At 44.3% G+C, this 12,959-nt stretch overlaps 1 protein-coding gene across 1 annotated transcript; it reads left to right on the forward strand.

Moving 5' to 3' along the window:
- The first annotated feature begins 2,935 nt into the window (after positions 1-2,935).
- On the forward strand, positions 2,936-11,762 carry LOC148115955 (uncharacterized). Its single transcript, XM_034422031.3, has 4 exons — positions 2,936-3,621; positions 5,502-5,645; positions 7,120-7,246; positions 8,917-11,762. The coding sequence occupies exons 1-4, from the start codon at positions 3,535-3,537 to the stop codon at positions 10,779-10,781; spliced, it is 2,223 nt and encodes a 740-aa protein (XP_034277922.2). The 5' UTR covers positions 2,936-3,534; the 3' UTR covers positions 10,782-11,762.
- Positions 11,763-12,959: the final 1,197 nt, after the last annotated feature.

A 12,959-nucleotide genomic window follows, 5' to 3' on the forward strand; every position in this document is an offset into this window, starting at 1 on the left:
ACGAAATAAAGCTCTGAGGCCTGAGGTTCCTCAAAGTTCCAATTTATTAGAGATGTCATGTTGGCACATCTGGGAAAACCCGAATCTGAAAACTTCCAGGTTTCCCCCACCCAGCTAAGAGTTCACAGCCCTGCCCCACACCCACAAGTTCATCACATTGTCTTCACACTCCACCAGATACAATCTTCAGGCAGTCTCCATCAGATGCAGGCAAAAGTCCTTGAATACGGAATGTTGTTATGACTAACTTTCTACCGCTCCAACAACAATCCCCTCCCAACTTCCCCAGCTAAAAGAGCCTTGGTAGTACAGTGGTCTAAAGCACCCTATTTATTAAGACCAGCTGCCTGCAATTACTGCAGGTTCGAATCTCACCAGGCTCAAGGTTGACTCAGCCTTCCATCCTTTCTAAGGTAGGTAAATTGAGGACCCAGTTTGTGGGGGCAATAAGCTGACTTTGTATAAATATACAAAAGGATGAAGGCTATTGCTTAGCGCATTGTAAACCGCCCTGAGTCTCCGGAGAAGGGCGGCATATAAATCAAATTAAAAAAAAAAAAAACATGTGGCAGTTAAGAAGCAAAAAAGAAAACTGTCTTCCAAAACTGACACCCCATCTGTGGTGATCTTGGAGCCCAGGAAAATAAAATCTCTCACTATCTCCATTTCTTCCCCATCTATTTGCCAGGAATTGAGAGGGCCGGATGCCATGATCTTAGTTTGCTTAGGGTTGAGTTTCAAGCCAACTTTTGGACTCTCCTTCTTCACCCGCATCAAGAGGCTCTACCAGGGGTGGTAACAGTCTCTAAGTACTCAGTACCCCTTGTGATCACATGATCCCAGAATACTACAAATTATCGTAAATTCATGCCAGTTGCCCAGCACCCAGATTTTAATCGCATGATATTTTGCTCCCTTTTACGAGCTTTCTTGCCACAGTTGTTAAGCGAATCAACGCAGTTGATAATTTAGTAACCCAGTTGTTAAGTGAATCTGGCTTCCCCCTTGACTTTGCTTGTCAGAAGGTCGCAAAAGGGGATCTACATGATCCTGGGACACCGCAAGTCATCAATATGAATCGGTTGCCAAGCATCCAAATTTTAATCACGGGGATGCTGCAAAGGTCGTAACTCTGAAAAAATGGTCATAAACCACATTTTTCAGTGCTGTTGTAATTTTGAACGGCCACTAAACAAATTGTAAGTCGAGGACTACCTGTACCAAAGAGGGGGTGGGTTGGAATTCAATAGCACAACAATATTTATTTATTTATTGGTTCAATTTATATGCCGCCCTTCTCCGGAGACTCAGGGTGGCTTACAATGCATTAAGCAATAGCCTTCATACTTTTGTATATACCTGCTTAGTAGGGCTTTCGCCCCCCCCCCCAGCGGTGTTCTTTTTTATACAAAGTCAGCTTATTGCCCCCACAATCCGGGTCCTCATTTTACCTACCTCGAAAGGATGGAAGGCTGAGTCAACCTTGAGCCTGGTGAGATTTGAACTTGCAGTAATTGCAGGCAGCTAGTGTTACTTAACAGCACTTTAGTCTGCTGCACCACCAAGGCTCTTTCCCGGTCTCCTTGGGCCACACCTGGAATACTTCATCCAGTTTTGGTCACCAGATTACAAAAAAGATGTTGAGACTTTAGAAAAAGTGCGAAGGAGAGCAATTTAAGATGATTAAAGACTAAAACATAGGAAGAACGGTTGCAGGATTTGGGTATGGCCAGTCTAGAGAAAAAAAGGACTAGGGGGGACATGAGAGCAGTATTCCAGAATTTGAGAGGCTGCCACAAAAAAGGGGGGGAGTCAATTTATTTCCCAAAGCACCAGAAGGCAGGACAAGAAACAATGGATGGAAACTAATCAAGGAGAGAAGCAACCTGGAATGAAGGAGAAACTTCCTAACAGTGAGGACAATTAACCAGTGGAACAATTTGCCTTCAGGCATTGTAGGAGCTTCATGACTGGAAGTTTTTAAGAAGACACTGGACAGTCATTATTCTGAAATGGTATAGGACCATGATGGCAAACCTATGGCACATGTGCCACAGGTGGCACGTGGAGCCATATCTGTGGGCACGCGAGCTCAGCTCTGATTTCTGGGCCTTCTGGGCCACCCAGAAGTAGGGAAACAGGCTGTTTTCTGCCTCCAGAGGGCCTAGGGGGTTGGGAAAACCTGTTTTTTGCTCTCCCCAGGCTCCAGAGCCTCTCTAGGAGCCTGGGGAGGGCGAAAACGGCCTTTCCTACCCCCTACCCCCAGAGGTGGGACCGGAAGCTGGCAAACAGGCCATTTTTGGCCTCCGGAGGACCTCTGGAGGGTGGAGAAGGCCATTTTTGCCCTCCCCGGGCTCCTAGAGAGGCTCTGGAGCCTGGAGAGAGCAAAAAAACGGCCTACCAGGTCCACCATGCTATCGCTTGCCAAAAGCGGGAGGGCGGGGCGCATAGAATTACGGGTGCGTGCACGCGTGCACACAACCCTCCCCCCCCACCCGCCGCTCCTCCCGCTTTTGGTACACGATGGCAAAAAGGTTAGCCATCCCTGGTATAGGATCCCCTGCTTGACCAGGGGGGTGGACTAGATGGATAGCTCAACAGACAGAGCTCTGTAATTTAACACCAGCTGTCTGCAATTAAAGTAAGTTCGAATCCCACCAGGCTCAAGGTTGACTCAGCCTTCCATCCTTTCTAAGGTAGGTTAAATGAGGACCCAGTTTGTGGGGGGCAATAAGCTGACTTTGTATAAAAATATACAAAAGTATGAAGGCTATTGCTTAACGCACTGTAAGCCGCCCTGAGTCTCCGGAGAAGGGCGGCATATAAATCAAATTTAAAAAACAAAAAAAAGATACAGGGGTCCCCAACCTTGGCAACTTTTAAGCCTGACGGACTTCAATTCACGGAATTCTGGGAGTTGAAGTCCTCCAGGTTTAAAGTCGGCCAAGGTTGGAGACCCCTGGACTAGAAGGCCTCCAAGCTCTGTCCCGATTCTGATCCCCTCCCCCCCTCCCCCAAGGCTGCTTGAGCTCCACCCTTCTTCCAAAGTCTGGAAGGAGCCGCAGGGACCACACACAGGTTATGAAGCGGAACTGGGCATGCGCGAGAGAGCTTTGACAGCCGTCGCCTTTGGCAGGAAAGGGGCAGAAGAGTGTGGGGGGGGGCGGCGGCCTCCGAGGACATTTTAAAGGGGAGCAAGAGCGGAGGGAAAGAGTGGAGGGTTGACGCTCTAGGAAGGAGCGCTCTCTCGCCCGAGGCTCCCGAAGGCGGAGAGAGCCGGGAGTTGAACTGCAGCTGATCCTTCCCCGGATCCAGAACGGGACGAAGCGCTTTTCCAGGGAGGGGAATCGGCAGCGAAGCCGCCGGGCTCAAGAGGCCGAGCGCTTCCGCCGCTTTGCGCTGCCGGCTCCGGGCTGTCTGCAGCCGCCTGCAGCAGCTTCGCTCCGGGCTGGCTGAAGCCTCGAGAGGAGGAAGAGGAGCAAAGGGAGGCGGGGGGGGATCCCGTAGCGGATCCTGGCCGGGCTGTTCCCGGAGATGGCGGAGAACTGCTACCGGGCAGCGGCGATCCTGGCTGGAGGCTTCCCGTTCAGCCCTCCTCGGACCCAGGAGCGGAGGCTTCAGGTGAGCTGATCTCCTCCCGGGAGGATCTCCTCGTGGCGTCCTTTCCTTTTAACTAGTCCACCTCAAACGCAGGTGGCAGGTAGCAATAGAGAGAGGCTTTGGCTTCCCTCCACTTTCAGTCCCAGAGTCCCGTTTCCCCGTTTATTCCACAGCAAGACGGGAAACCCCAAGGGGAATTCCCATCTCCAACTCTGGTTATAATAACAGTCCAACTTTGGAGACCCAAATGCAAGTTGTAACCATAGAAGAGACTTTGGTTTCCCTCCACTTTCAGTTCCAGAGTCCCGTTTCCCCGTCCAGATTATTCCAGGGGAGGATGAGGGAATCTCAAGGGAATTTTTTTTAAAAAAAAAATTTGATTTATATGCCGCCCTTCTCCGGAGACTCAGGGCGGCTTGCAATGCGTTAAGCAATAGCCTTCATACTTTTGTATATTTATACAAAGTCAGTTTATTGCCCCCATAATCTGGGTCCTCATTTTACCTACCTTAGAAAGGATGGAAGGCTGAGTCAGCCTTGAGCCTGGTGAGATTCGAACTTGCAGTAATTGCAGGCAGCAGATATAAGTGGATGTTAATTAGTCTGCTGAGCCACCAGAGCATCTCCAACTATTTCCAACTATGGATATAACGTGGTCCACCTTTGGAGACACAAATCCAGGTTGTAACCATAAAAGAGACTTTGTTTTCCCTTCCCTTTCAATTGCAAAGTCCTGTTTCTCCGTCCAGTTTATTCCACAGGCAGAAGGGAAATCTCATCTCCAACTTTGGATCTAACAGGGTCCATCTTTGGAGACCCAAATGCAAGTTGTAACAATAGAAGAGGCTTTGGTCTCCCTTCATTTTCAGCCCCAGAGTTTTCTTTCTCCATCCAGATTATTCCACAGGAGGGAGAGGGAATCCAAAGAGAATTCGCATCTCCAATTATGCAGGGGTGAAATCCAGCAGGTTCTGGAGAACCGGGAGCGGAAATTTTGAGTAGTTCAGAGAACCTGCAAATATCACCTCTAGCTGGCCTCAGGGTGGAGTGGGAATGGAGATTTTGCAGTATCCTTCCCTTGTCATACCCACCAAGCCACACCACACCACGCCCACCAAGTCACGCCCACAGAACCGGTAGTAAAAAAATTTGGATTTCACCACTGCAGTTATGGATATAACACAGTCCACTTTTGCTGACACAAATCCAGGTTGTAACTATAGGAATGACTTTGGGTTCCCTCCACTTGCAGTCCCAGAGTGCTATTTCCCTGTCCAGATTATTCTCCACCCTGCCTATCCGACAGGCAATTTGCATCTCCACCCAGGGATACAGAATTTTATTTTATTTATTTTATTTTTCAGATCTCTATACCGCCCTTCTCCTTTCGGACTCAGGGCGGTGAACAGCCAAAGGAAAACATTTGTACACAAAAGTTAAAATAGATTTAAAATAATTAAATAAAGTTTGGCCCATAATTTAAAACATTTCAATTCAAAACCAATTTCAAATTTTAAAAACGCACCGTAAAATCAGGACAGTCCGGCTAACTGAAAAAAATATGTTTTAAGGGCCCGACGAAAAGTCCGGAGGTCTGGGATCACTCGTATCTCTGGGGGTAGATTGTTCCAGAGGGTAGGTGCCACCACAGAGAAGGCTCTCCCCCTGGGGGTCGCCAGCCGACATTGTCTGGCCAACGGCACCCTGAGGAAGCCCTCTCTGTGGGAGCGAACTGGCCGGTGGGAGGCAATTGGTGGCAGAAGACGGTCCCGTAAATACCCCGGCCCTAAGCCATGGATGATCAGCAATGATCCAGCTTTGGAGGCAGAGAAGAATCCCCTTCTTCCAATGCTCAATTGTTTTAACTTTCGTTGTTCTGTGATTCTGGCTGTTAATTTCAGATGCAGGAGCCCTTGAAGCAGATGGTCTTGGTACCTCCAGAAGGAGGAGAAAGTCTCTCCCATCCTTCTATGGAGCAGTTATTGGGAAACAATAACTCTGAGGAAAATCAAAATCCTCTTTGTGGTAGATCAGCGGCCGCTCAGGTATGGAAATTTCATCAGAGTTGGGAAACATTTGGAGATCTGTTTTTTTCATGAGACTGAATGCAGATGGTGATCAAGTATTGCACTCAAGATTTACGGGATTGGTCCTGTGCTCAAGTTGCTTGTTGACATGCAGCATTTGGAGAGATCGAATTCATTTATGGAATCAGTTGATTATTTAAGGCTCTTATGAATGCAACAGGTAAAAGGCGAAAGATTTATACGATCTGAAGAGAAACCAGAGTATGATTTCTCAACTAAGGGATGTGCAAGAAGAGGAATCAGGTCCTTTGTTTATTCACCTTTATAAACACAGTAGGCGTACACATAACCCATCAAAATAATCAAAGAAGTAAAATTATTGCAAAAAAGAGGAGTATTGCCATTACATTCTAATCGGGATTAAAAGTCAAATATATCATTTTTGGATTACTGTATCAAAGAAGCAGCTACGAAAAGATTAAACTTTTTGGAAGTATTTAGGAAAGGAAATGGCAGTTTTCATGCAAAAGGAGATAATAACACAGGTGCTTAGACCTTTGAAGTCTTTCTCTGAGATGAATTGTGCCAAGAATTAATTCCAACCAGGCAGGTGAAACAGAACAGAATAACAGAGTTGGACCTTGTAGGTCATCTAGTCCAACCATCCTATCAAGCAGGAGACCCATACCGTTTCTGACAAGTGGCTGTCCAGTCTCTTCTTAAAAGCTGCCAGTGATGAAGCTCCTACAACTTCCAAAGGCAAGCTGTTCCATTGATTGATTGTTCTGTCAAAAAAAATTATCCTTATATCTAGGTTGAATCTCTCCTTGATCAGTTTCTTTCCATTATTCCTTGTCTGGCCTTCAGGTGCTTTGAAAAATGGATTGACCCCTTCCTCTCTCTAGCAGCCCCTCAAATATTAGAAGACTGCTATCATGGGACTGGGCCTTCTCTTCACTAGACTAGCCATGCCCAGTTCCTGCAACCGTTCTTCATATGTTTTAGTCTCCAGTCCCCTAATCATCTTGGTTGCTCTTCTCTGCACTTTTTCTAGAGTCTCAACCTCTTTTTTATAGTGTGGTGACCAAAACTGGATGCAGTATTCTAGGTGTGGTCTTACTTAGGCTTTATAGAGTAGTTTTAGTATGTCATGTGATCTTGATTGGATCCCTCTGTTAATGCAATTTAGGATTGCATTGGCTTTTTTGGGGTTACCTTTCCCCTCAGTTCTAGAGTTCCATTTTGATCTAAAGAAAATCTCTCCAGGATGGTTATGTTGCTACTTCAACATGCACACTTTAATTCCATCCTTGTGCACTTGTGGACGCTTCAAAAGTGAATCTATAGAAAGGCTGCTATAAAACCCCCTAGTAGTATGTCATGTCCGAAAAGGAGCATTTTCTCTCTTACAAAACTCATCTTTCAAGGAATTGGAAATCTGGAAGAAAACTTTCTGGGATTTCTTTTGAGGAACATTTCCTTTGATTTTCAGGGCTCAGTAACATTTGAGGAGGTGGCTGTTTATTTCACGGAGGAGGAGTGGGCGCTACTGGATCCCAGCCAGAGAGCCTTGTACGAGGAAGTCATGCTGGAGAATTCTAGGAATGTGGCTGCTCTGGGTAAGGATCTGTTTTGCTCTGGATTCGGGTATTTGTGGAAAATCTTTGGTTGCCATGAGTGCTGAGAAAGCACCTTCCATTTAGGAGAAGGATATTCTGGGACTTATCTAAGGCCAAAATAAAAATATGGAGAAGTTGATGCTGTAGATACTGCCTAGGATCCTTTTTCATCTGACTGTTTGAGGATATTATTTAAGTGAAGATGTCTGGTCTGAGTCAGGAACAGATAAATCTAAATAAAAAGCTTCAGGGGAGGAAGATATTGCCTTGAATGTCTCTGACATCTGTTCCTTACAAACACCCACTTCCTAGGTTGCTTAAGAACCAGTGGCAGTTCTCATAATAGCATGTTTAGTCAAAGGACTCTGGTTTGACTGTGAGTACCATACTTTTCGGAGTATAAGACGCACTTTTCTCACCCCCTAAAAGAGAGTGGAAATGTGTATTATACACCAAATAGCCATTTTTGGCCTCCTGAAGCCCCGCCCCGCACGTCCCGTTTTTGTGAAAAACGGGCCTGTTTTTCTGCAAAAACAGGGCGCGCAGAGGCTTTGGCAGGCCTGCAGAGTGCTCCTTTGGGTTGGGAGGACCAAAATGACCCCATTTTTTGCAAAAACAGGGTGTACAGAGGCTTTTTGGAGGCCTGCAGAGTGCTCCTGGGGTCCAGGGAGGGCAAACACATTTTCTTTCTAGCTTACCACTTCGAAATCTTGGTGCATCTTTTACACCGGTGCATCTTATAGTCCGAAAAATATGGTAAATCATTTGTAAATTCCATGTAAAGTTGAGAACAAGTGGCATTGTTTTCCCTCAGTGCTTTATGTCACTGCGTTTTTGTATTTACCAGATGAGCTCTTATTTTTTAACTCTACGACTTACCGTAGCTTGCCAAGTTTCTTATCAGTAAGCTAACTGCGCATGTCTACATTCCTTCACTTTCTTCTAACTTTCTTTGTTCTCCTGCCAAGAGGTCCGGCCAGGAGAGGTGGCTGGGAAAAGCTTTGCCAAGATGTAATTAATTAGATCAGTAAGATGTTTTATTTTCTTTATAACAAATAAATGAGTTTTTCTTAGAAAATATATCTTTGGGTTTATTTTCTTAATGTATACTTCAGGGAAAGGTCACGATCCATTTCTCTAAATCAAGGTGTGATTACCCAAAAGCAGAATGGGATTAATTGTCACCCTGACACTTTAGCCCAAGATAAGTCTATAGGTTACTGTTAAAGAAGATGCTGTCTGGAATTCTGGGATGATTTCAAGAATATAAATAGCACTGAATCCAGTTAGTAGATTAAAAAGTATTGCAGCCACTGCCCAAGCAAAGCAAATTCATATGTTAACATTTCTCAATTGATACGAAACACATCTACTGTTTACTTTCTCAGAATTTTCACTATGTTTAGAACTTTGTTTGATTCCTGGCAATGAATGCCCATAGGAGCAAAGTGATTTGCTTAACGATTGCCACATTTGTTTAACAAATGCTGCAAAACACATCATAATATCGAGCACGTTCACATGGTGATCCGTTTAATGACCATCACAAGCTACACTATTAATTCCGGGCTCAATTACAGTCGTAAGTCAAGAATTACCTGTATCGGGTGCACTGTTTTTCTGTCATGTACACAATGATTAACTTTTATTTTTCATTTTCTTCAAATCAGCTTCTGGGCTGGAGCATGAGAACTGCAAGGAGCCCAGCGTAATCGTATTCCGAATGATCAAATCTGAAGAAGACACACTTGTAGATGAAGAACCATCACAAGGGAGTAAGAAAAGCTGTCAAGTGAACGGAGGGAAGGAACCTTCTGGATACAGTGAAGTCCTTTATCTCCCAACCCAGGAAGTTCACCAACAAGAAAAAGAGGGAAAATATCTCAGATACGGCAAAGAAGACAAAGAGAACTCTGATTTCACTAAGTATTATGCAACCCAGACCGAAGAGGAACAATATGAATATCAAGAGGATGGGCAAAGTATCAGCTCTACCTCCTACCTTGCTTTACATCGCCCATCGTGCATCCAAGAGACACCATATGCATTTATAAATTCTGGGGGAAATTTTAGTTATAGCAATCATATAATTTCCCGTAAAGAGGAGAAGCCATATGGATGTGGAATAGATTTTGGTAAGAAACGACTGCTTCTTTCACCTCCCCAAATTCCTCCAAAGGAGAAACCCTATAAATGTCTTCGGTGTGAAAAGACATTCACTCAGAGAGGTAACCTTACTATACATGAAAGGATCCACACGGGGGAGAAACCCTATCAATGCCTGGATTGTGGAAAGACGTTCGCTGAGAGAACCAACCTTGTCACACACAAAAGGATCCACACAGGGGAGAAACCGTATATATGCCTGCTGTGCGGAAAACGATTCAATCAGAGCGGTCACCTTACGAGACATCAACGGACCCACACGGGAGAGAAACCGTATACATGCCTGCAGTGTGGGAAGAAGTTCAGTGGATGTTCCAGCCTTCTGAAGCACGAAAGAAGACACACGGAGGAGAAACCGTACCTATGTATGGAGTGTGGGAAGAGCTTCCACGACATCGGTGTCCTCGATTACCACAAAAAGATCCACACGGGAGAAAAACCGTACAAATGTGTGGAGTGTGGGAAGAGCTTCAGGCGAGACTCTCACCTCGTGAAACACCGAAGAATTCACACCGGGGAGAAACCCTACCAATGCTTGGAGTGTGGGAAGAACTTCCATCTGAAAGGTAGCCTTTTGCAACATAAAACCATTCACACGGGGGAGAGACCCTACCGGTGCTCGGAATGTGGGAAAGGCTTCAGACAGAACAGCACTCTTTTCCAACACAGAGCCATTCACACAGGGGAGAAACCATACACGTGCCTGGAGTGCGGAAAGAGTTTCAGTCAGAACTACAAACTCTTGCAACACAAAAGGATTCACACGGGGGAGAAACCATACAAGTGCGAGGAATGCGGAAAATGTTTCAGTTGCAGCAGTGACTTCAGCTGCCATAAAAAGATTCATACGGGGGAGAAACCGTATAAATGCCTCGAGTGCGGAAAGGGTTTTAATAAAAGGAGTTGCCTTACGTCCCATAAAAGAAAACACACGGGAGAGAAACCGTATCAATGCACCGAGTGCGGAAAGAGATTTTCTTATAACTTTGTCCTCAGATACCATCAACAAACCCATACTGGAGAGAAACCATATAAATGCATGAAGTGCGGAAAGGCATTCAGCAGATGTTCAAATCTTAAAATCCATATAAGAATCCATACGGGGGAAAAACCATATAACTGTCCGGAGTGTGGAAAGAGCTTCCGTAAGGACAGTGACTTTATTCGTCACAAAAGGATCCACACGGGAGAAAAACCGTACAAGTGTTTGGAGTGCGGAAAGAGCTTCACTCAGAACGCGAACCTTATCAAACACAAAAGAATTCACACAGGAGAGAAACCGTACAAATGTGTGGCGTGTGAAAAAAGCTTCAGCCAGAAAAATCACCTTTCTCAACACCAACAGACCCACAAAAGAGAAAAATCCTAACTTGGGAACTTTATCCCAAATGTTTTTTTTTTTTTCTCCAAAAGGACTCTCCTGGAAAAAAACAGAAATATATGGTCTATGGTATAATGTTCAGTTGGAAGAGTAGCCCCATCAGACCTAAAGAAATCCATGTGAGAGAACCATAAAAATGCACAGTGTGGGAAGAGATTCAGAAAGGATTCCACTCTTATTTTCTAGAAAAAATCTTTTAGGAGGAATGTCTGGATGGTGGAGAAACCTTTCATGACCATCACTGGAATAGAAATGGCAAAGAAAATATGTTAAATCAAGAGTCTCCAACTTTGGCAACTTTAAGACTTGTGGACTTCAACTCCCCGAATTCCTCAGTCAGCCATGCTGGCTAGGGAATTCTGGGAGTTGAACTCCATAAGTCTTAAAATGGCCGAGGTTGGAGATCCCTGTTTGACAAGGAATGCTTGAAAGAGGAGAAAAGATTGAAAGAGCCCCAAATAGGAATCATAGCATGGAATTGCAGTGAGGTCTCAGGAATCTTCAGGCTGAATAATTTAAAGTTGGCAAGAGATATTCAGAAAAGGGGCTAATTTAAAAAAAAGATCTATTGGGAATACCTGGTGATCTGTGGATTTGGCCAAAAGAAGGAAAAATCAGAAATGCTTTTTAGCTTGTATTGAGCAGTTCCTGATATGCGAAGGTCCTTGGTGCTCTCTGAGCTTGGTTGTTTTGTTGCACTTGTTTCATTACCAAATTGCACTGATGGTATTACCTAGTATGGTAATGAAACATCTACGAGAAATAAACAAACTCAACCCTGAACTACAAATATTCTATTACTTCCTGGTATTTTATCTCTTTTGCCACTGAATTTTTGATATGTAACTCAAGACCTAAAAGTTTAATTTCATTTATTTCTTTATTTTTCTTTTGTACATACAAAGAAAAAACAATAATGTTCATATGAATAAAGGTATAAAAATATAAAAGACAGTAAAAAAGAACAAATTTCAATTTAAGTGGTGAAATACAGACGGATAGCTGAGAAGTCTTCAATTACCAGCAGTTCCTGTATCAAATGTCCAATATATTCTATCGTTGTTGTTAGTTGCAAAGTTGTGTCCGACCCATCACAACCCCATCCTCTACCATCCTCTGGAGTCCATTTAAGATCATAATGTATATTCTATACATTATTAATAAGTTATAGCAACACTATAGAGATATCCAATTTCTAGTTAAAATGTCTTTATAAAAATATTGTGGATTAGCACAATGTGCAAATCATGGAAAAAGTTTACTTATGGGGCTGTGACATTATATAACCCTAACTGCTCTGAGAGGTCAAGGGAAGGTGGGGGGGCTGATACCCCTCTGGTAGCCCTGGGATAGAGTGGGAGAGGCAGAGGAGTCTCCAGGCATCCCCATCAGTCTGAGGTTTTAAAGCCACTTTGATCCCACGATTGTCAAACATGCCCTTTTGTGGCTTTTACTGGTCCACCCCAAGGTGCTAAATTAAGCTTGAGATCACCATTGCTTTGATGCAAATTGGAGATGAGTGCAAGAGAATAACCTTGTCACACAGGTATCAAAACATACAAGGTGAAATGTGCAACTAACCCATTTTTCCATTGAGTGTAACTCAGTTTGGGGTGATGGTGCAGTGGTTAGAATGCAGGTGCTGCAGGCTACTTCTGCTGGCTGCCGGCTACCTGTAATTTGGCAGTTCAAATCTCACCAGGTTCAAGGTTGACTCAGCCTTCCATCCTTCCAAGGTCGGTAAAATGAGGACCCAGATTGTTGGCGGCAATATGCTGACTCTAAACTGCTTAGAGAGGGCTATAAAGCAGTATATAAGTGCTATTGCTATTGCTATAACTCATGAAATGACAAGGTTGGTTTGCCATTGTTTCCCATCTGGTCAAAGCCAGGGACTGAAAGAAGTGTCCTCACAACTCCTTATTTGGGGAAAAAGCTTTAGTTGTTTTGGAAGTAGAGGGAAGCTGCTGGGGAAGAGATCAGAAAAAAAAACCCAGGATTGATGTCTTATGTAGATTTCCTATCGCATACTTTTAAGTTCATGACTGTGCATTGAGTAGTTCCTTGTACTTTTGTCTCTTGCCATTGAATACTACTGTATATCCTATTCAATACAGATAGTCCTCTACTTACAACAATTCATTTAGTGACTGTTGCAACAGAGTC

The sequence above is a fragment of the Pantherophis guttatus genome, chromosome 2 (assembly GCF_059756535.1).
Source record: "Pantherophis guttatus breed Tessera chromosome 2, ASM5975653v1, whole genome shotgun sequence".
Taxonomy (NCBI): Eukaryota; Metazoa; Chordata; class Lepidosauria; order Squamata; family Colubridae; genus Pantherophis; species Pantherophis guttatus.

What these genes read in the sequence shown, in the direction of transcription:
- LOC148115955 (XM_034422031.3), top strand. Translation starts at nt 3,535, where the DNA reads ATGGCGGAGAACTGCTACCGGGCAGCGGCGATCCTGGCTGGAGGCTTC. An exon ending in CCCAGGAGCGGAGGCTTCAG is followed by an intron (nt 3,622 to 5,501) that starts GTGAGCTGATCT and finishes TGTTAATTTCAG; the next exon opens with ATGCAGGAGCCCTTGAAGCA. An exon ending in TAGGAATGTGGCTGCTCTGG is followed by an intron (nt 7,247 to 8,916) that starts GTAAGGATCTGT and finishes TCTTCAAATCAG; the next exon opens with CTTCTGGGCTGGAGCATGAG.